The sequence below is a fragment of the Festucalex cinctus genome, chromosome 8 (assembly GCF_051991245.1).
Source record: "Festucalex cinctus isolate MCC-2025b chromosome 8, RoL_Fcin_1.0, whole genome shotgun sequence".
NCBI classification, from domain to species: Eukaryota; Metazoa; Chordata; class Actinopteri; order Syngnathiformes; family Syngnathidae; genus Festucalex; species Festucalex cinctus.
In genome coordinates, this window is record NC_135418.1 from 16,506,455 (window position 1) to 16,527,648 (window position 21,194).

The 21,194-nt window shown below is 40.5% G+C and overlaps 3 protein-coding genes across 6 annotated transcripts in view; 1 reads left to right on the forward strand and 2 right to left on the reverse strand.

Annotated features, from left to right (window-relative positions):
- Nucleotides 1–5,663, reverse strand: part of LOC144023647 (protein FAM72A) — a 53,537-nt gene extending 47,874 nt beyond the window's left edge. The window contains exons 1-6 of one of the 3 annotated variants that reach the window (XM_077529324.1): nucleotides 5,244–5,655; nucleotides 4,926–5,140; nucleotides 4,729–4,806; nucleotides 4,206–4,330; nucleotides 3,019–3,109; nucleotides 714–2,155 (exon numbers count right to left, since the gene is read on the reverse strand). In XM_077529324.1, the coding sequence (XP_077385450.1) occupies nucleotides 2,083–2,155; nucleotides 3,019–3,109; nucleotides 4,206–4,330; nucleotides 4,729–4,806; nucleotides 4,926–5,077 (519 nt within the window). In that variant the 5' untranslated portion in view covers nucleotides 5,078–5,140; nucleotides 5,244–5,655 and the 3' untranslated portion in view covers nucleotides 714–2,082. Of the gene's footprint in view, nucleotides 1–713; nucleotides 3,110–4,205; nucleotides 4,331–4,728; nucleotides 4,807–4,925; nucleotides 5,141–5,243 lie in introns of those variants that run through there. The other 2 variants (XM_077529323.1, XM_077529325.1) reach the window with 2 other exon arrangements.
- The window catches only part of srgap2 (SLIT-ROBO Rho GTPase activating protein 2), a 69,270-nt gene continuing 53,289 nt past the window's right edge, over nucleotides 5,214–21,194 (forward strand). For both annotated transcript variants that reach the window (XM_077529311.1, XM_077529312.1), the window contains exon 1: nucleotides 5,214–6,773. In XM_077529311.1, the coding sequence (XP_077385437.1) occupies nucleotides 6,707–6,773 (67 nt within the window). In that variant the 5' untranslated portion in view covers nucleotides 5,214–6,706. The remainder of the gene's footprint in view (nucleotides 6,774–21,194) is intronic.
- On the reverse strand, nucleotides 18,356–20,438 carry LOC144024095 (general transcription factor II-I repeat domain-containing protein 2-like). Its single transcript, XM_077530173.1, has one exon. The coding sequence runs from the start codon at nucleotides 20,240–20,242 to the stop codon at nucleotides 18,434–18,436; it is 1,809 nt and encodes a 602-aa protein (XP_077386299.1). The 5' UTR covers nucleotides 20,243–20,438; the 3' UTR covers nucleotides 18,356–18,433.

Sequence of the window (21,194 nt, forward strand, 5' to 3'; positions counted from 1 at the left end):
GTTCTGGATTGTGGCAAATAAAAATCATGGTGAAACTTTTTTTTATTTTTTTATTTTTTTTAGCAGTTTTGCCACTAAGAGCTGCTGCCTTCTTATGTCAAATCGTCGTGCAATAATGTTACAAAATACAAGTGTATACATAGAATTTGCGTGCAAAGAACTGTTGAGACTTTCAATTATATAAAGTGTCTCAAAATTATGCTTTGACAATTGTTTTAAGTTACATAAAGCCATAAAATTGTGCTTTACAAATTGTAAAATCAGGAAAGCTATCTGATTGTATATTCAATTGTGGTCCAAATTGTTGTTGTTGTTTTTTTTATAATAATTCTACATTGGAAATTTAAGTTTCAATAAACAAACAACATTGAAGTTCCAATGCCGTTTGTTCATGTAATTCTATATTTTATCCACAAGAGGGTAGTAGAGCTTTTAGTAAAAACATCAGACCGCACGAGTTGGTACCCAGAAATCTACATGTAAGTCACGCAATGCTAACTTCTTATTGAGGTGCAGAGCCTCTGCATCGTTTAAGTTTAAACGATGAAACAGTCAAACGGACCACCTAGTATTCTCTTTATTTTTTTATTATAGTAAGATTACCACAATTTTTCTTTGACTTGTACTTTTCCATGATTTCAAGTGAGGATAAGTGATACACAGAATGAATGAATGAAAAAAAATCCATGGATAAATACACACAACATCATAGGTAATTTTATTGTATAAAAGTTTATTAATTTAACAAGCATACAAAACAATGATCAGTTTTCCAAACCACCAATGCAGTTTCAGTGCAATTCCAAAATAAACATTTTCAGCAGGGGAAGTAATGAAAATTTTTAACCTCCTACACATTTCTTTTTTCTTTTTTTATTATTATCATGTGACTTTTTTCCTAGCCAGAGGAAGCTCGAAATTATACCTTCTTGCGGTAAAACCACACACACACCTATAAAATATATTAAATACACATTACAAGCCAATTCATTTGTAAACATGATTGTAAACAAAAAGGAAATGTGGTTATAAGTATTTGTCCTGAGGACTTAATAAATAACAGTTCTAGTGGTTCACTACAATGACAGTATTTGTTACGGAGACAGTCAGTCATAAGTTGCACGCGCACAATCCGACAAAGACAACTGCAAAGCAACAATCTTGTCTTTGTTTCAATACACCCCGAACTTCAGCATCTTAACATGGCCTCAAGGAGGACGTCGTCATACTTGGATTCCAAACAATGTTTAAAAAAAAAAAAAAAAAAAAAGATCCACTGAGGCCTAAGTATAGCATTATTAAAACAGATTATGGCCAATAATACTGACATCGCAAACAACAAAAACTACAATGATCATCCGATTCAGAAATGTAACTAATTTTACAGAGAAAAAAAAAAGTGAGTGAGTCGAGTTGATAACTGGTGAGCTGCTACATCACTTGTCAACGGTAGCGTGTTTTAGTGTTTCATCACATTTACATTTCTTTGGCGGTAATTTATTTATACACACGTTAAGGTAAAAGTTAGATGCACCAGGCACAACTGTGATGCAACTTTGTCATTAGTAGTTAAGTGGGTTTTAATGGTTTAATATATTAATATTAGAGTATCAACTATTTACACATTAGAAATGTTAAAATGTTACATTAAGCATGTCCTATTATGACGGTGACAGTTTTCTTACAGTTCTTTTGTTTTTACACTTGCATAATAAGTCAAAAGTTAAAACATTACTTGCCCATACAGTTAATAACAGTTTGTCATTGGAATTAATGATTTCTTTTTCCCAATACTTCCTATGAGAAATCAAGACACCATTGGAATCCACTGTGTTATGATGGAACCCCATAATTCAGTATTTCAATTTTTAAAACTTGTCCACCTTTGAGGTGCTCCTGTTATGTGGCTACATACAAACATAAAAAATGGAAGATCACTTTCAAATGTGCTCAATAAATAGTTCAGGCAGTGTCACAGCATCACACATTCAGTCATAAATGGTCCATATATGCTTGCACATATCAACAAATGCATCACATACTCTACAACAGCATTTTCCACTGTGCTATTTTTCCACTGATTCAGTCGCAGTGCCACACTCCACTGTTGATTCTCATAATGCTCCATGTGCTGGACTCGTGTCCGAAAGCCAAGCTTAATGTAAGCACAGTAAAAGATTTAACGAGTGGTTGAAATTATTTTTAAGCTTTAACGAGCGTTTCCTCTTGCTTGTTACTGCCACCCACGGGATGCAAGTGGAACCGTGCTCATTACAGGTGAATCATTAGCGCAGCTGAAAACATTAAAAAGGCGGAGTGCTCGTCTTACATCGAGACAAGCACAACCACTGTGCTGTTTTTCTGGGGAGTCAATCTTTGGAGTGTGCCATCACCCAGGCCCGACTAATCCCCCGTGTGTCAGAGCAGGTGTTCCACCAGCTGTCCAAGGCCTAACACCTGCTGTGACATCACTGATCGGGGCGTGGCTTCCGGCGTACCTTGAGCTCATTTGAGCCGAAACAAAGAATCACCTTTAAGTCCTATGTGGTTCAGAGTTAAATTACACTTTAAGGTCTCCCTTTTTCTCCCACGCATCCTGTTGCACCTCTCTGGTCATTAGTGTTGTTCCGATACTGTTTTTTGGCCCCCGATACCGATGCCAATACCCAGCTTTGGAGTATCGGCCGATACCATACCGATACCTAAGGTTTTTTGTTGTTGTTTTTCCTCAACATGAATAAGCTGTCCTGCCATTGGTTCAGAGCATTCAAAGGCCAATAAGATATCTTAGATCAGCATGCAGTGAACATGTCACATATCAGTGAATGTCGTGCACGAGCAAGACACAAGATGCTGCATCCAACCTCCTATATTAGTATTGGAATTAATGGTATCGGCATGTTACTTGTCAGTAGTCACCAATACCGATAGCCACTGTTTTAATGCAGTATCGGGGCCTTTACCGATACCAGTATCGATATCGGAACAACACTACCGGTCATCCATGTCCATCTTTACCTGATGCATTCCTCCTCTGACGGGCTTTTTGGTTCCTCGTTTTCACTGTCATCCAGTTCGGGCAGATCTCCCCACAGGAGCAGATTGAGACCTGCAAACAAGGAGGAGTTGTCAAGTTTTCAAACCGCTGTTTCTAAGGGGGCGGGAACTTTGGATACACAGAGGTAGAAAAAGTGCTTATTATTTGTGCTTAAGTAGAGCTACTTTAAAAAATAACAATAATAATAAATACTTTGTGTATAAAATATTAAAGCACAGACTAATATTAGCTTCCTCATTAACCTGCATAGCACTCAAACTAAGAAGCAAAAATAATTTTGACAAATGTAATGAGTAGAAAATATTGTAAAAAAAAAAAAAAAAAAATTATGTAAATGTAATGTAAAAAGTAAAATGTAATGTAAAAAAAAAACACAAAAAAAAACATTCATCAGAAAAACATACTTAAAGGCCCAGTCTGCCGGTTTCACTCTGGAAAATGCACTTTTTAAATACAGGATTTAAACAAACAAACAAACTACTTCTCAACTGATTATTATTATTATTATTATTATTATTATTATTATTATTATTATTATTATTATTTTACTCACTCACTCACAGAAGCTAACATGTGTGAATGGGTGAGTGGAAAAAAAAAAAATCCGTGCGTGCTTTCAAATTGCCGCAGCCGACACGTTCGCCCAGCCCGTTTGCGACACGCCAAACCCCCCCCCACCCCCCCCCCCCCCCCACCACCCCGCTCTGCGATTGGCTGGAGGGGTGTAAACATTGTCTTTCCACAGAAACGTCCCGCTGTTTACAAAACGGCAAAATACAGGCTGGGGGGTTTGGGGTTTAGGACAAAATCACCACCACACGTTAAGAGAAGCCCAGATCTGTAAATTGAGAAGTAGTTTGTTTGTTTAAACCCTGTATTTAAAAAGTGCATTTTCCTGAGTGAAACCGGCAGACTGGGCCTTTAAAAGGGAGGTCAAAAAAATAATAATAATAAAAAATCTTTACAATATATATCTTTCCCCTTTTTTCAAATTGGAGCAAGACAAAAAAAAAAAAAAAAAAAAAAAAAAGTAGTAAAATCGCCTATAATCATTTTGTCGAAGGTTTGTACATCATATTAAGACTATTAAACTGTGAAAAAAGTATGTTTCCTTTATTACAATTGTTTCTGTACTGTTTAAACAGACCTGTAGCATCCAATCTGTTGAGAGTGGAAACGGCGTCACTGTTGAACATCCAGAAGTGTCCGTTATTGCAGGAAAGCAGGCAAGGTTTACAGGGGGCCACAACATGATAGCCAACTACATTACCACTGTGCAGGAAAACAAAGAAGAAACATGAGTCAGCATTTTGCAATGAACACAACTGAAAAGTGCGAGGACCACTATCAACCTACATGCAACAACAAAAGAATTGCAAACAAAAGAAACACCACATACTTTGAAATGTAACACTACTCTCGGTTAAGAGACAAAATTCTATTGTAATACTTCAAAAATTACAATGTGTACAAAAACTTCACAATCCAAGCAGATCCATTGGCATAATTTAAATATGTGTATAGTCCTGTTCTGTGCTTCTCTCTTATTTTGGACAGAACATTAGAAACACCTCTCAGCGTGATGCAATGTCTGCAAAATGATTTCTTTGTTGTTTACTACGACTAATTTCAACAATAGAGTACAAAGAAAGAAAAGCGCTTATACATACCACTTGATACATGCAATATCTCTCAATTTGCACTTGCAGCTTTCAGTCGAGTAGCAACTGGCCACAAAGTCAACAGTTCTGTGTCGGGTAAACAAAACATGGTTGCGAAGTCGGGCACCCAGAAAAGACCAGACAAAACTGTATCGATTAGTCTCGTTGTTGCAGTGGACATCAGTTAGAAGGTCATCAGTACTTACCTATTTGGAGGTATATCAGTCGAAAACAGCTGAACTTCGGTGTCTGCAAGAAGCACTACTTTCATTCCTCTCGTACAGAGCACGCTGTCACAAAAGATGCAGTTAACTTGGGCGACACACTTGTTTTTGAAATGAGCATTGGCCGTCGACATGGTCGTCCTGCTTTAATGTTGGGAGCTCTGCCGTTAGCGTTTCACGCTGCCTTGATGTTGCAGCTAAAATAAAAAGAAAAACATCAGTGACGTTGTCCGATTTCTCTGCGTTTACGAATGACGGGAGTGACTTTAAAATTTCATTTACAGGCGACGGTGAGCCTACCTTGTCGAGCAACCGCAGCTAATGTTAGCTTCTCCGATTCAGTACAAACTTAGGCGGGACCAGATCTTAACGTCACACGAAGGAACCGGTTGACTAAATGTTGAAAATACACCCAGAAACGGCGAGTAACGCGATTGTTTACACGGGCAGTTCCGCGTCCATACAGCTGTAGTTGAAAGCTAACCGTATAGCTGTCATTTTTGTTTACAACTTCCTGGTATTTAAAACCACTTCCTGAAACAATCTTTGAAAAGAACCCAGGCTTGGTTCTGATTGGACGTACGCCGCAGTGAATCACATGATTGGTCAGGCTTATCGCCATGCTCAAATGTAATTGGATATACGTTTGACTTGGTCGGGACCATTTTCAGTTATCACCTAGGCTGATTGGTTACTTCGCACGTCATTTATACTGTTACAGCCAACCGCAATGTAAAATCCGTTGCTGGCGTTCTAAAAATTAGGCGGGGCTGGTTTCGTGTCATTGTGAAAAGTTTTTTGTTTACCGTAAAATTTTAACAATATTTTTGTTTTCTTGACTCTTTAGGCATTATTGTTGTCAGCGAAAAAGTATAGCTATCGGAGTTCAAACCCCGTGGCAAGAAAGCAAATGTGTATTTTGTAGCTTGGTAACGTTGGTGACTACTTCCGGTAGATGCGAGGAACTGTTTGGGTTTTGGTTTGAATGCAACAAATTGATAAAAAATAATAATAATAATAATAAATAAATAAATACATAAATAATACTGCTGTATCGTACCTGTTTTAAAATAATCTTTTATGAGAAGTCTACATTTGATACAAATAGTGGTGACTGACAGTCATGGAATAATAAAATTAAATCCATGTTGCTTTTCAGCAGCACAAAAATGTGTCTTCTTAAATTAACACGTAACCATCACAAATTGTAAGATTAGTATTAGATAAGTATACCTTTGCTATACTTTGCCTTTTGCCTCAAAGAGCTTCGTGTACGCGTGCATCCTTATGTCCTGCGCAGTAAGGTCGAGGAGCAACCAGCCTCTCCACCGGTTCCTCCTCTCTCTCACTTCTTGGGGTGGGGGGTGAGCAGATCACTTCAGGCGGGACCTAAGAAGCAAGCGGACGTTTCTGGAGCGCATGCCAACGAGTTATCGCCCATTTTAAACAGGGATGAATGTCCCTTTGGACTTTAAACGCTTTGCACCATAGCCGGTGGCTCAGGGGAGGCGCGCACAAAATTTTTGCAGCAGCGCCAAACTCACAATGCGCCCTGAGTGAACACACGCAGGGAGACAATACGGACCCGCGGACTCACCAAGCGAGGAGTCACATTTTCTCATCCGGATCCCCCCCACCACCACATCACCCCCCCTTAACCTAGCCGCAACGTGGATATTTCCCAGTCCTTTAATTTTAGTGTCCAACTGAGATCAAATTGACTTCACAGCGTGGACAAGTGGTTTGAGCTCCAAACTCCAGCCATGACGTCTCCGGCCAAATTCCGAAAGGACAAGGAGATCGTAGCCGAATATGAAACTCAAGTGAAAGGTAAAACTTTTTTTTAAGCTTCTCGTAAATCTCAAGCGATGGTGATTTAAGCGAGCAAGTTGGCATTGCTGGTCGCGCGTTTTAGTCCCACCAGCTGCTGTTTGTTGGTTCACTGCCTTCTCATCATATTCTCTCACTATTTATATAGAATCGTCGTAGCAACCACGATCCAGCGTGTGCTTATGTGGTCGCTCGCCTCCTAACGTTGAACGTAAATCACCACCAAAAACGTAAAGGGGGAAAAACGCCCCTGCTTCAGTGTTGTTGACTACCAGCAGCTTGTTTGAGGTGTGAAAGCTCACGCGTTACGCTGTGTCCGCTATGTACCACAAGCAGAAGGCTTGCTTGTTTCGACATGGAACAAGGCAGGGCGTTTTCTCTCCCTCTACTTGTCTCCCGCATGTCTGTGCTGCAGGCTGCTGAGTTCTGCATACCGCTCAAGCATGTGTGTGCCTAAACACACACATTGCAACTAAACGGCGATTGTTCATGAACGTCCTCTATTTTATTTTTATTTTATTTAATACATGCGGTGCACTGAAGTGAGTTAAGGCCCGATTGGTTGCGTTTGTGGATGCTTCTGTCGTCAGGCAGGCAGGCACATAGTGGTGGCTGCACCCCCTGGCCACTTTATTAGGTACACCTGCACCACCATCTGTTGACGTCCAATTCAGGAGCATTGATATTTGAAAGTTTGGGGTGCCTTAATAATGTATGAACTTTTTACAATCGGCGTAGTGCCATTCAAGATTAGATGGAATTAAATAATCATGCCTGTGTGATGCCACAATGTGTAAATTCTCAGAGGCCTTTTCCAAATTCCTAGTATCGTGTGTCATTTGGATTGGTTATTTTCTTTAATAGTTGGTAACACACGTTCAAGTCTTCGTTCAGGCCCTGCTGTGTTCATTTTGCATGTTGTTGTACTTGTGTGGGTTACATGTATCTTTGGGTTTTAAGACTAACTTGTCCGTAGTGAGTACAAATGCCTTGCTTCTTGAAATGTGACTTGTAAAAGTTAGAACGAGGCTCTACTTATTCATGACTGTAATGATGAAGAACGCCAGGATAGAAAATTACTCCTGCCGAGATGGCACACAAACTACAACTACAATAATAAACCCATTTTTAATACACTCTTGGAGTGAGCGCTCATCAGGTTTAAAAGGCTTGGTTTGGAATGGTAAACCTGATTTATTTCTGTCTATTACAGGGTTGGAGAAATTGTTAATACTGTAGTTGCTGAGCAATGTAAATATTGTGACATCCTATTAGTGCAAGCCGCCAATTAACTCAACAATTCAGAATGGGACTGACAGGAGTTGACATTAGCCAACAGAAAACAATGGGCATGGAATCCTCTCTCGTGATCTGCAGTATTTTCCAAAGGAGAAAATATTGTAGCGTCGTGTATTGTTGTGTAGTGGTCGAAACATCCACGTGTATCCATTTTGTTTTTTATTGGCTACCAATCATGTCTCTGCAAGCTGAAAAGCAACTGAACTGCTTTGTCCTAAATTGGGTGTAATTCATTCTGTTTTTTGTTTCGTTTTGTTTTTTTTTAAATTATTTTTTGGTTTACAGAGGCCAATCAGTTTAGTCTTAATAAAGAGTTGGTATTATTATTAGTAGGGGTGTGAATTGCCTAGTACCTGACGATTCGATTCGTATCACGATTCACACGTCACGATTCGATTCGATACCGATTAATCCCGATACGAATTTATAAGTCGATTGTTGCGATTTTTTTTCATTCAAATTTAGAAAATACTAATCAGTAAGCTTGTAGAGTGTAAGATTTATATGAAAATGTATTATTTATTTATCTGAAATTTCAGTCTTATAGAGGTTGTAATTTGTTTCATGTTTGAACAGCATTGAAATAAAATATTAAGGCTTAGTGTTCCGTTCATATAGCATTCTTCCATGCTCAAGGTGTGAATCCTAAAACTTTAAAAAAAAAAAAAAAAAAAAATCGATTTTACCGATTATTGTATCGATTCGAGAATCGCGCAATGTAGTATCGCGATATATCGCCGAATCGATTTTTTTTAACACCCCTAATTATTAGTAATAAACTTCTGGCTATAGAAATGTAAAAAGACAACTATCTCTGCAGCGGGCTAAAGTATGCCAGGAAAGCGGATGAGAGACTTTTGGACGAAAGGATATTGGCTACCGCAGCAATTGGCCTAGATCAGTAGATAAGATGGGTCACCACCTTCTTTGTCACATGGTCTTCTCATGTTCCCGTTCAGAACAAGTGGCCTGGTCATTTCCAGTCCTAAATTCACCTCTTGTCTCTCGTCTTGTATTCTGGTGTTACTTTAAATAGGTGCGCAATCAAACCAACTTGAGGCCATAGGAAGCATCTTTCCCACCACATAGAATCATCCACAGGAACTCATCCCAGCTCCTGGGCACATAACTTTTCGAATGACATGCTAACATTAACATGACTGGCGAGTGGAGATTTGTGGTGCGAGTGTGAGTTCTACTGTAGTCGCCACTCACAGTTAGAGCAAGCATCATATTGAGCTGCCTTAATAAAAGGCACTCTGTCAGGACTGCATTGTGAGCACTGTCTCCTGCGGACTTCATGTTTGTCCATCGACCCGCCCTGTCAAGTACTTAACAGCACCTCTGTAAACACAGTGCTGGTGGTTTACCCGGATCTAACCTGGAATTAAACCTGTGCATTATTCTGCCTCCGGTAATTTTGGGGCTCTGCAGAAGGTGCAACATTCCCAACTTGTTCCCAAAACACATGCACTTATACACAGTCTGTCATTAGCTTGCAAGCTGCTAATAGAGGGTATCAAACGGTCTGCTTATTATGATAACATACATTCCCAAATCTGGAATCAGTCAAGTTATGTCTGCTTAAATCTGGGAAGCAGGAATAATCTTTTCACAGCTGCAGTATTGAAGGTAAATAAATGTAAATCCCACCTCATGGCTTAAGTTGATAAGGCTCTGCAGCATGATGGTGAAACTACCCTGGCAGACTAGGAATACCTCATTTACCGTTAAGAAAAGCCCCAAATCTGGCCAGTTGGGTGAGCAGCCACAAAATGCCTCATTTTCACTATCTGTAGAAGTAATTGGCCAGGTGTCCAAAATAATTCAGCACACACACACGCCACACAGAATAACATCAAATTGAAAGGCTATCGGGCCAAAATCAGTGAGAGCCTTTCGTAGATTGGACGTGGTAGGAATGTTCCAACACAGACGCAAATGGTTATACATGGACTTAAGGAATGAGCTTATCATCTCACGTTTGGAGCGCATGGAGTACTTGGAATTGAATCCAGAGGTCGACTCTGCTTTTCAGAGAGGCTCAGGATTTTGGCACAGTCATTCTCCATGTGACTGCATTTTTTTCAGCCAACATAGTGCTCCTGGTTTACCAATCAGCCAGCTCACCATAGCATTAAAAAGAAAAGCACAGGAAGTGTTTTCGAGCGTATGAAAGCCCTTCAGACTATTTGCCACACTTTAAACTATTCAAGGTTACTTTGGCACTGCATCTGTTGCTGTTCCACACCGCCGCGTTATTATAAGCGATTGTCTCCGTGAACCAAATTCCCACCACCGCCATTAATAAACCTTATTGATCCTGGTGTTTTTGTGGTCTGTCTGAGACACTCAGCAATATAATATGTATAGCCGCCCGGTCTGATGTTGTGCTTGAATAACTCTTATTGATTATTTTACTCTCAGCAACACGCAGATGGCCCAAAAAGGCATTTGGGAGCAGCATCTGTTATAATTTCACAGCAGCAGATATGATGGTCTTTCACCCTGAAAGGGGACATGTGTGTGCACGTGTGCCTTAGGCCATCAACTGAAATGGTGTTCGCTTGCCTACATGCACGTTAGTCAGCCGCATGTTTGCTCGGTAACCAGTGAAACATATGATTGAGGATAAATAGCTGCTTTCACTGGCTCACAATAGGAAAGGTGTTGACACAGCAGTGGGTTTGTCCGCAAACAGGCTTGTGTGTATGCGCGCATGTAAGACTATGCCTGGACTTGTTATTTCAGTTGTGTTTGATTGATGTATTGTTGATGGAGAGTTATAATAGAATGTGGTAGGATGACAGCTTTCGAAAGCGCTTCATTATCTGCAATATGGCAGAAGTGATAGAACAGAGCGATTGTGGTTACAGCATGATGGTTTTTGTGTCACTAACACCTCTTCAATATGGCTGTGAGAATGTGGGGAGTTGTTAAATTAGTGGCACTTTTTCAAGTATTATGTCTGTGTGTGTTAAATGTTTAGCATCTGCTTGTCGTTTAGTGGCCAGCACCCTTGGTACAATTAAACAACCACAAGAAGTTAATCACACGCTTTTAAACAAAAGCACTCATCTCATCTGCGTGGACATGGCTATATAATCATGCTGAGTTTTCATTGACACTGTCAGAGAGGTTCATTTAACACTGTTTACTATTGTGCATGTTGTTTACAGTCATATAGAATTTAATTTCATCCATTCAGAGAGCTGTGTCTAATAACATTTTGTCATATAGATGAACACGATACCGGACTATAAGGCACACTTAAAATCCGTCTGTTTTTCATACCGGAACTAGAACTATTTCATATTTCCAATTTTCCACATCTGAGAATCATTGAAAATGTTATCCTACTAGCCTAATGCTGAGGTCACCCGTTAGCCCCAACGCAAGCTAAGGTTTTCTGGCAGCATATTTCCAATGGTACAATGTGGGACCGGACCGGCGTGAGGTAAAAGATAACAGCTTTCGAGCAAAACAGGTAGGATAATGGTGAGTGCACTGTTTGTTTACAGCTGTTGAACTTTCAACCAAGATAGCATTTAGCATCTAGCATTAGCCAAAGTAATAACACAGTCACGGGTCACGAGATTGACTAGCGATGTTCAAACTATTTTTTCCATCTGTCGGAAGATCGCTCGAAGCAACCGCTATGTAGTTGCCTGGCAAACAAAAGAAAGCGAGACATACGGTGCTACCTGCTGTAACCTAGCATAATAGCGCTAAAATCTATCAAATAAACCTGGGATACAATTAGAATTAACTGTTTAATATACAATGCATCACAAAAAATAAATGTGCTTTATAACCCGGCCTTTTATATGAAAATATTTTAAAATGGACCCGTTCTTTGATATCGCGCTTAATAATACGGTGATCTGGAAAATGTGGTAAATTAATATATGTCACGACTCTCAGTATGCTGTAGTGCATTCAGCAAAACTTCAACCACAATAATGAACATGAAAACTGAACATCACATTTTAAATGCATAATTAGCTCTTTTGATAGTTCAATTGGATCACATAAGGAGATAACAGTGCACAACATCAATATGCAAATGCCAGTAACGTACTGTATCTTCACCCAAGTCGCAATTTTCCATCACGTCAGTTTAGTGACGTAAAACACAATGTGCACATAAAATATGTATCTGTGTGTGTCGTGAGGTATACAAGGTTGTGCAGATCGGAGTTGTCGGAGTGAGTAAAAGTGCGTGTGTGTTTCAGGCTGAATTAAGGATTTGCTGACAGAGCTTAAAATAATCACTCGGGAAGGATGTTAGTGTGAAACTGAGGGTATGGAGTCAGGCTTGAATACACACTGATTGTGCTGGGAAGCTTCCTGTCAGTACAGTATACACACATACAATTGAGCTCTGTAAATTTTGTTCAGCAATATAAAAAGAGCAGTTCTGAGGATATATTTTTCTTTTAATATCTCCATTCCATATCATTTACAGTAAATAACAACAGAACCAGCTACCCCAGCTTTGTTTTGGGTGCAGTTGAAGTGTGCCGAGTCAGCAATGGACTTGGCATGGCGGGGGGGGGAAACAACAACAACAAAAAACACTGATTTTCTTTATCACTCTACCAATCTGCTACTTCCTCATTTTTCCACTCATGGGTACATTATAATGCTTCACTTCATGACGTCTTTTTAGGTTTAACTTCCTTGTATGTGCTGCATTGGCCTCCAGTGTTACATACAGGATAGACACACAACCGCATATAATCTAATCTAGCTGCTGGCGCTCTGTCCTCCGACATGCTGTCAAAAGATGAGAGATAAAATGAGGAATGTCAGCCATCAGGGCGACACCGTACTCCACGCTATGTCGATGAAGCGGGACAGGTGAACGACAACATCTGGCCTATCAGATGCTACACATGGTTGCCTGATTAATGTCGGCGAGAGATGAAGCGATGCGTCGGGAGAGCTGCGGTGAAACGAGAAAAAGAAATAAACACGCCGAGAAGAAAAATGCACACAGCCGAGCCAAGCGGGTAAGGTCAGAGTTCAGCCGCAAGATGACTGCTGTTCATTCGTGCCAGATGTTCCACATGCTCTGATTGGGCAACAGATGTTCAGCTTGCTCTGGTTGGCTGAGAAAGTTCTTCCCTCTACTCCGTTTCAGGTGTTCCTGCTTTGACTTCAAAAGTATGAGGATCGAAAGCAGTGACAAATCGCTGTGTAGATATTTGAGTGCTTCTGTTTTGCATGATGTCCACTGAGACACCGTCTTGTTGTGCCTATCACTTTAAAAGGAGACATCTGCTTATTTTCTGTTTCGTATTTTTATTCTGGTACTCCCTGCTAGTACTACTGAGCGACTTCAGTCAAAAAGTACCTTCATGAAATGCCGACATACTGCTTTTTTTTTTTTTTCTGTTTTCGCTCCTGTCTCTTTAAGATTCCTCTTCTAAGTCCACATTCTTTTGATTGGCCAATTTGTAGAAGCCCGCTGAAAGGTAGCAGCCCTCTCCATTGTGGGGCTGCGGGAGCCGATGGCCTTTATAAGATCATCCTTATCAGGATAACCTTCCTAATACGTTGAGACATATTAATATGTTAAAGCTTTGTTCCAGAAAACGGGGAAGTCTGACATTTCCGACCCCTGACTAGAAAAAGTGCAACAGAAAGCCACTTTGAGTCAGTCAGAGTTCCTCCTGGCAAAATCAGTCTGTCTCAACTTCATCAACATGCACTTGTCTGATGTGACGCGACACATACAGACAGACAGACCATAGATGATCAAGCAGGGAGATTTAAACATTGACCATGATTTATTTCCTGGGAACAGAGTGTTGCTATTTCTCCTCTGTATTTAAGAGAAAAAAAAAACATAAAACAAGGATGTAGATTTCAATTATCAAACAGTATTATTCCTGTCAGGCTAAAATAAAATAAAGTAAAATGTTTGAATCAGTTAATCAATAATTTGCATTTTTTCTGTGCCTGAATATTCTGAGTTTCTGTCCACAAACTTATTGACACTGTATGCTGGTTGCATCTTATGCTCACAATTCGCAATCAATTGAATGATCATTCACTGCCATTGACGGAAAAAGACGTCAAATGATGCATTTTTTTTGCTGGTCTGGCAATGAATGTGATAAGTATGGCCAACCCTTGGGCACATCATAAGAAGCTTATTTAACTCAAACCGAATTGTCTACAAAGTTATGGTGCAGTTTAGGGATATTTGAAACCTTTTTTTTTTTTTTTACAAATAGTCCAAATATTCAACTCTTGAGTAGTCACCGACACCAAATGCCAATACCATTTGTGCTTTTGAAACCAAATCTACAATGACAGATAATTTTAAAGAAAGAACTGTACAAGTATATCCCAATATAGCATTTTCCCTGATATTGCATGAAATTAATATTTTTTTTATATACCGATACTAAGTACAGATACCAATCGTACTTTTGATGCATTAAAATGCCTGAAAATAAACTGTATTTTTTTTATTTTTTTTATCTCCCTGCCTACCGCCCGAAGCCATCATGGATAGGCTCCAGCACCCCTGTGACCCTTGTGAGGAGCAAGCGGTTAAGATCATTCCTATTTAAGAAAATGGATGGATGGATATTGCAGTGGTCAGAAAAAGTCCCATTCAAAACGTGTTTGTACATCTTAATGGGCCTCAGCCATCGTAAATACTTGAAGGTCGGGAATCCCTAGTGCAGCTATTAATAATTAAACATGAATATTTCACACAACTGCTTTAATGAAATGACTAATAATAAAACAATGGAGATTCAGTCAGCACAGTGGAGTAGAATTCCATTTTTCATCAAATAAAACAAGGAGGGAGGAAATAAAGTCTGCTTTCTAAAGTGGCATTGCATTGGCAAAATAATCATTTTTAGTGTGAATAACCTAAGGCCATATAATAAAAAAATAAATAAATAATTGACCCTTTTACCCACTGCACAACAACCACTCAGCCAGCACAAGAATGTGAAAAGCTGTCGATCCCTTCCTCCCTCACGCTCAATTTCAATCTTTTTCTTTCTCTCGGCCCACGAGTGAACAATCGCAGCATTGTGAAAAGAACCACTGGTTCTCCACTCGTACTTTTGTTTTTCTCACTCCTCCTTGCTCCCCCCCTCCACCCTTTCTGTCACTCTGCGTCCCTCCTTTCCACTCATCATGTTTGACAGTGCCGATGACGTGTGACCGCCTCCTGTTGCGCTTCAAACCGGCCGTCCGGTCTCCGGGGTCTCGACATGTGCAAACCACATTGCTGACACTCAACCGGCCGGCCGCGGATGTTTGTGCGAGTTGATGAGAGCATCTTTAAGAGCAGATGGATCTATATAAAGACAGAGACTGCTCATATCCTCTGCGAAACAATCAGCACTGGAGCAGACCGCTGTAAATAAATCGGAAATGGGCCGAGTGAGTGGAGTGAATGAAAACAAGTATAAGAAAGGCTGGACAATGTTCCCTTAGGACGCCAGAGGATACAGGTTGTATTTTGAAAAACTCTCATGCGTGGCCCCAGAACAAAGGGGGAGTAAAAGAATGAGCTGGACTAAAGAGAGGGGAATGGATGGAATGAAGCACAAAATAATTAAAAAGAACAATTTGAATATGTGTATGTTGAGTGTATGCACTTGTTTTAGCCTTCTGACTCCCTATCTCCCCTGTTGATCCCTCCTTCCCTCTCCATCAGCAGCTTGTCTATGCACGTAGGCACACTTGGTTGCTACGGTTACAGAATTGCCCTCATTTTTCTGGGTTTGTACGGAGCATGGAGGAAAATGAGAAAGAATAATGTAGATATGTCTTCCCTGTAGGTCTTGCGGCTAATCACGTTACCACACACACAACTCCAGTTTGAACCCTTTTGAGTAGATTAAGGTTTTTCCTATACTTTTCATTTCTTTGTTTCTCCATGGTGTCATTCCTATTTATTCATCATTCTAAGGCTGTCAGTAAATATCTTTGAGGAATATATAAGCGGAAGGTTACATTGTACATTAAGTAAGCAAATGACTGCACCCCACCATTTACTTCACCTCTCCTAATGCTGTTTTAATGAAGCCATTCATCAGCTCGTCTCAGTCAAATCTGCATTGCACACACACAGCCTCGTACTCGCTCTCCTCTTTTCTTCTGCATAAAGTGAGGACGCAGTGTTCTTTCCCCCCGGTTGCCATGCGGATGCACCAGTTCTGCTGTTCCCAGTATCCACGCTACTCCAGAGGGAGGACGAGTCTTTCCCTCTTCTCCCAGTGTTTGTTGCCACAACATGCTGGCTTGTTTTAAGTGCAGAGACCGAGATTTGCTGCTAACCCGTTTTGAATGTGAGAAACATCTTGTAGTTTTGTTTCCCACAAGCATCAGAGGCAATCACATACGCATGCTAACTCACATACAAGCAGAATGTACAAAGAGAACTGTTGTGTAACGGTACAATGCACTCATATGGTATATATATATATATATATACAGTGTTCCCTTGCTACTTTACGTTTCAGTTATTGCGGCTTCAGTGTATCACAGGGTTTTCATTTGTCACCATAACGTCATCTGTTGCGGGTTTACCTCGCTATTTAGTGGGTTTTGTTGGTCAATTGGCATTTTAAAAGTTACATTTATGAAGTGTAACAAATGTTTATAAGAGTGGGAACATGGGAACCACGACTCTTTTGCTCCTATTTTAAATCCATCTACGTTGCTACCAGCCTCATTCTAGCTAGCGCTAAGCTAATTCGATTCTGAGCCGAGGTCCAACTTTGGAAATTCCTTTTAGTTTGTTGCTAGCATGGCGGTAGCCAGCCAACAGCTGAGGCATTAGCTGGCCAAGTATTCCCATTGCTAGGACAGCATTAGCTGGCCAGATATATATATATATATATATATTTTTTTTTTTTTTTATTTTTTTTTACGACGGTGTTAGCTGTTCATGGAATGTATAACACGCGAAAAGTGAGAGAATATTAAACTCTAAACTCTTCACAACAGAGTGCCATAATGGGGATTGAGACCCAAGCATGATGCTGTACGTGATCTTTCTGAGTTCATCGTAGCAAGTCAAGCAGTATATCATGCAGTGTCTTGACACAGTTCCACCGCATACTGCCAGCACAGTGTCTCTTTTTATCTGCAAATTTTTAGAAACGTAAGCCAGTCACTCCCAAACCAAGAGCGGAACCGATCTTTTGAACCACTTCTAGAAAGGGGCTGAAGACATGTGGCAACACATTTTGAAGACTGTGCCAACTTGCAGTATTGTAGCTTCTTTAATTTATTTGTGAATTATGTGCTGTCATGCTGCTATAATACACAACATGACACATTGATCATTTACATACAACCACACGCTCATCCCTGACACAGCATGTTGGATGAGTGGGTGCTGTTTTTTGGGTGTGTCCACATCATGTTGAACTCGAGGACAAGGTCGTACATGCAGGTCTCTGGTAAATGGCATGAAGTGGATCTGGCTTGGGTGTGTATCAGCTCGGAAACAGTACAAACGTCAATGGATGGTCAGTGTCTGGTCTTCAGAATAATAGTTGGAGATAGCACTCAGGCAAGTCCACATAACCCTTGATCAATGTAAAGCCAAATACATTCTAATGTTATATTATGAAATAAGGTAATTGTGTATCGGGAAATGGCATTTTTCCATAATAGTCTCCATGGCGACAGTGCTACAAATCAACACGGCCGTTTCACATGAATGTGGTCAAACACGCCTTCAGAGGAAGCATTTCATGTGCACACTCGTCCTGAGCCTCACGTTTGGATGTGGGTGTGGTAAGCATGTTTTACTTAAGTATTTGTTTGTGTGTCGGAGTAACTCGTCAGTGCAGGTGCCAGGAGGGCCGTTAAGGAACTTGCAGCGCATACCTGGGGGCCTGATATTTATCTCGCTGATTTTGCAGGCGCCTGTTAGCGTTTGCATTCTTTTGTTCCTGACTCTTGCACGCATCACCATGGGAAGTGCTGTTCGTTTCTCATGCATGTTGAAGTGCATCCTGAGGCAGTGAAATATGTGCCGTCAAAGTGTTTCTCAGAACTTTATATGAATGGTGTGATGCGCGTCATCCACTGATATAGTGACACTGATGACAACATGGACAGTTGATATTGGAGATTGCACTCTTTTTACATCAGTATGACTTTAAGAGTAAGCCTAGTGCAGGGGTGGGCAAACTTTTTGACTCACGGGCCACAATGAGTTCTAAAATTTGACAGAGGGGCCGAGCCAAAAACAGATGGATTGAGTGTTAAATAAATTACATACAGGATTTGACCTATTAATGATTAATGATTAATTTAATTACATTTCAGTTGAATAAACACAGCAGGAAAACTCACCATCAGTTTCAGTGGGAACAGTGTTGTTGATCTCCCTGTTTTGTCAGTGCATCAAAGTCTGGAGTAAGTTTTGTTGTGGCGATTCTCAGGATAGATCCGAGGTGTTGGTCAGTTATCCTGGATCTGTGACGGGCTTTGTTCATGTTCATAACACTGAATGTCTGCTCACATACATAGGTCGAGCCAAACAAGGCCAGCATCTTCTGTGCCGTCCTCCGTAGGTTTGGAAAGGTGGCTTCGTTCAGTGAAGCATAAAAGTCGTTAAGTTTAAGAGTGTTGAACTTTTCCTTCAAGGTGGCGTCAGACTGAAGATCGATCAGTTCCAATTGCACCTCATGTGGTACTGTTTCAGGGTCTTGTGAGAAGGGACAAGACACGAGCTGAAGTGACTCATCAATGTTTTCAAAATCAGAGAACCGGCGACTGAATTCTCTGTGCAGGTCATCCAGTGATTTGCTGTATTTCTTTGCGTATCGCGTCGCCTCTTTCTGAGTGTCAAGTGTGGCGAAATGAGTGAATGATGTGTTTGCAACTTGTCTGGAGAAGACAATGAGCTTAGATTTGAACGCTGTAACATGTTTGTACATGTCGTGCACAAACTGATCTTTCCCCTGCAGTTTGACATTCAGCTCATTCAAGTGTGAAAATACGTCCACAGCAAACGCAAAATCACAAAGCCATTTCTGGTCTCGTAGCTCAGGAAATTCGTCAGATTTCTCATTGAACTCTAAAAATGCGCAGATCTCCTCTTTCAGGTCCCAAATGCGTTGAAACACTTTGCCCAAACTTAACCACCGGACACGAGAGTGGTAAAGTAAGTCCTGATGATCCGCATCAATTTCCTCCAGGAACGTGATGAACTGACGATGCTGTAGTCCCCTTGCGCGTATAAAGTTCACAAGTTTTACAACTGGATTCACAACATGGTTAAGCTGCAATACAGACTTGCAAAGTGATTCCTGATGGATGATACAGTGAAGGAAAATAACATCCTGTTCAGGGTTTTCCTCTTTTACTTTATCCTGGATTCGTTTCAGCAGCCCAACGTTTTTTCCTGTTAAATTTGGTGATCCATCCGTCGTGACATTGGCAAGTTTACTCCAAGGTAGTTTATGTTTCTCGATTGCAGCAGACACCTTGTCATACAAATCCTCTCCCCGCGTTGTTCCCTTCAGGGACTCCATGGTCAAAAACTCCTCCGTTATCTCAAAGCTGTCATTTATTCCTCGGATAAAAATTAGGAGCTGCGCGGTGTCTTTGACGTCATTACTTTCATCCAGTGCAAGTGAATATAACTGAAATAACTCTGCCTTTTTGTTTAGCTGGCTAGTTATATGTTCATCAATTAGTTCCACACGGCGAGTCACAGTCCGACGTGACAAACTGATTTTTTCGAACTTGCCTTGACTTTCCGGACACAGAACACCTGCAGTCTCCACCATGCAGTCTTTCAAAAACTCACCTTCGGAGAAAGGCTTGCTAGCTGCTGCTAATTTGAATGCCAGCAAAAAGCTTGCCTTGGTAGTTGACTCCTGAAGCGCAGTTTGTCGGTGAAAAAATTTTTGCTGGGACAGTAAATTGGCTGCCATCCTCTCAGCCGTAGCTGCCCGTTCTTGCGCCGACAGCTTGCTGGCATAATTAGAATGCTTCGTAGCAAAGTGACGGCTAATATTGTACTCCTTAAAAACCGCGACACTTTCTTGACATATCAAGCATACAGCCTTTGATCGGACTTCTTTGAAAAAATATTTTGTTGTCCATTCTGTTTTAAACACTCGGCACTCACTGTCGACTTTTCTTTTCTTTGATAAACTCATGTTTGTTTTTAGAAGGGGGAAAGCTTTACCGCAGAAACAGAGGAGAGTGCTTCTCCTGGGAAAAGCTTAACCGCGAAGAAAAGGGGGCAAATGCTCAAGCGCGCCATCTATTGGGGAAATGTGGGCATTACAGGGGAAAGTAAATGAACAAGGTTTGCCGGTATATTTTAATATAACTGGGAGATGTTTGGCGGGCCGGATTAAAAAGACCAACGGGCCGTATATGGCCCGCGGGCCGTAGTATGCCCATGTCTGCAAATGATCTACTCTCATCACCCACTATACAGTAAATTGAGATACGATAGAAAAGCTGCAGTATATTTATACCTGAAAACGTTAGTTTGGGTGCACACCCGTACAATTATCAATAGAAAGTAAATATTTAAAATGCTTTTGATTGAGTTTCTCAGTGTCTGTGCTTTTCAGTTAACTGCATCTCAAATTCTTCCTGTCTGGCACCCTCCATCTTTTATCTCTGCTTCCATCGTAAAGTATGCATAATTCATATTCTTTTACCCCAGAGTTGTTTCACGTTGGTAAATACTGCAGCGCGTGTTGGACTGCCACTGCTGAGTTTTCCATTTGCGACAGTCTCTTATCAGAACAAATCATTTAATCCCCACAAAATACCTACTACAGTACTTGGTTAAAACTCCATCTCCAGTAGTCCCGTGTAGTCTAATTTTATAGTATGGAAGGAGCCTCATTATCTGAAAAGCCATACTGATATGAATGAAAAGCTTATATGTAGTAGCTTATATGTAGCTTATATGTACCAGAGATTTTATCATGTGACACGTCTAATTTGCTTGAATTTAGGGAGTACTACAGAAAAGGTGGAAAGATCCAAAAGAGGAAAAACAGTAGCAGATGGATGTTTTTGTGCAGTCATTCAAAAAAAAATAAAAAATAAGGCAACTCAGTTGAGCAGGCAGTGTGTACATAACAATGA

Bases quoted from the DNA above. Each gene is read 5' to 3' on its own strand.
- LOC144024095 (XM_077530173.1), bottom strand. From the start codon at position 20,242: ATGAGTTTATCAAAGAAAAGAAAAGTCGACAGTGAGTGCCGAGTGTTT.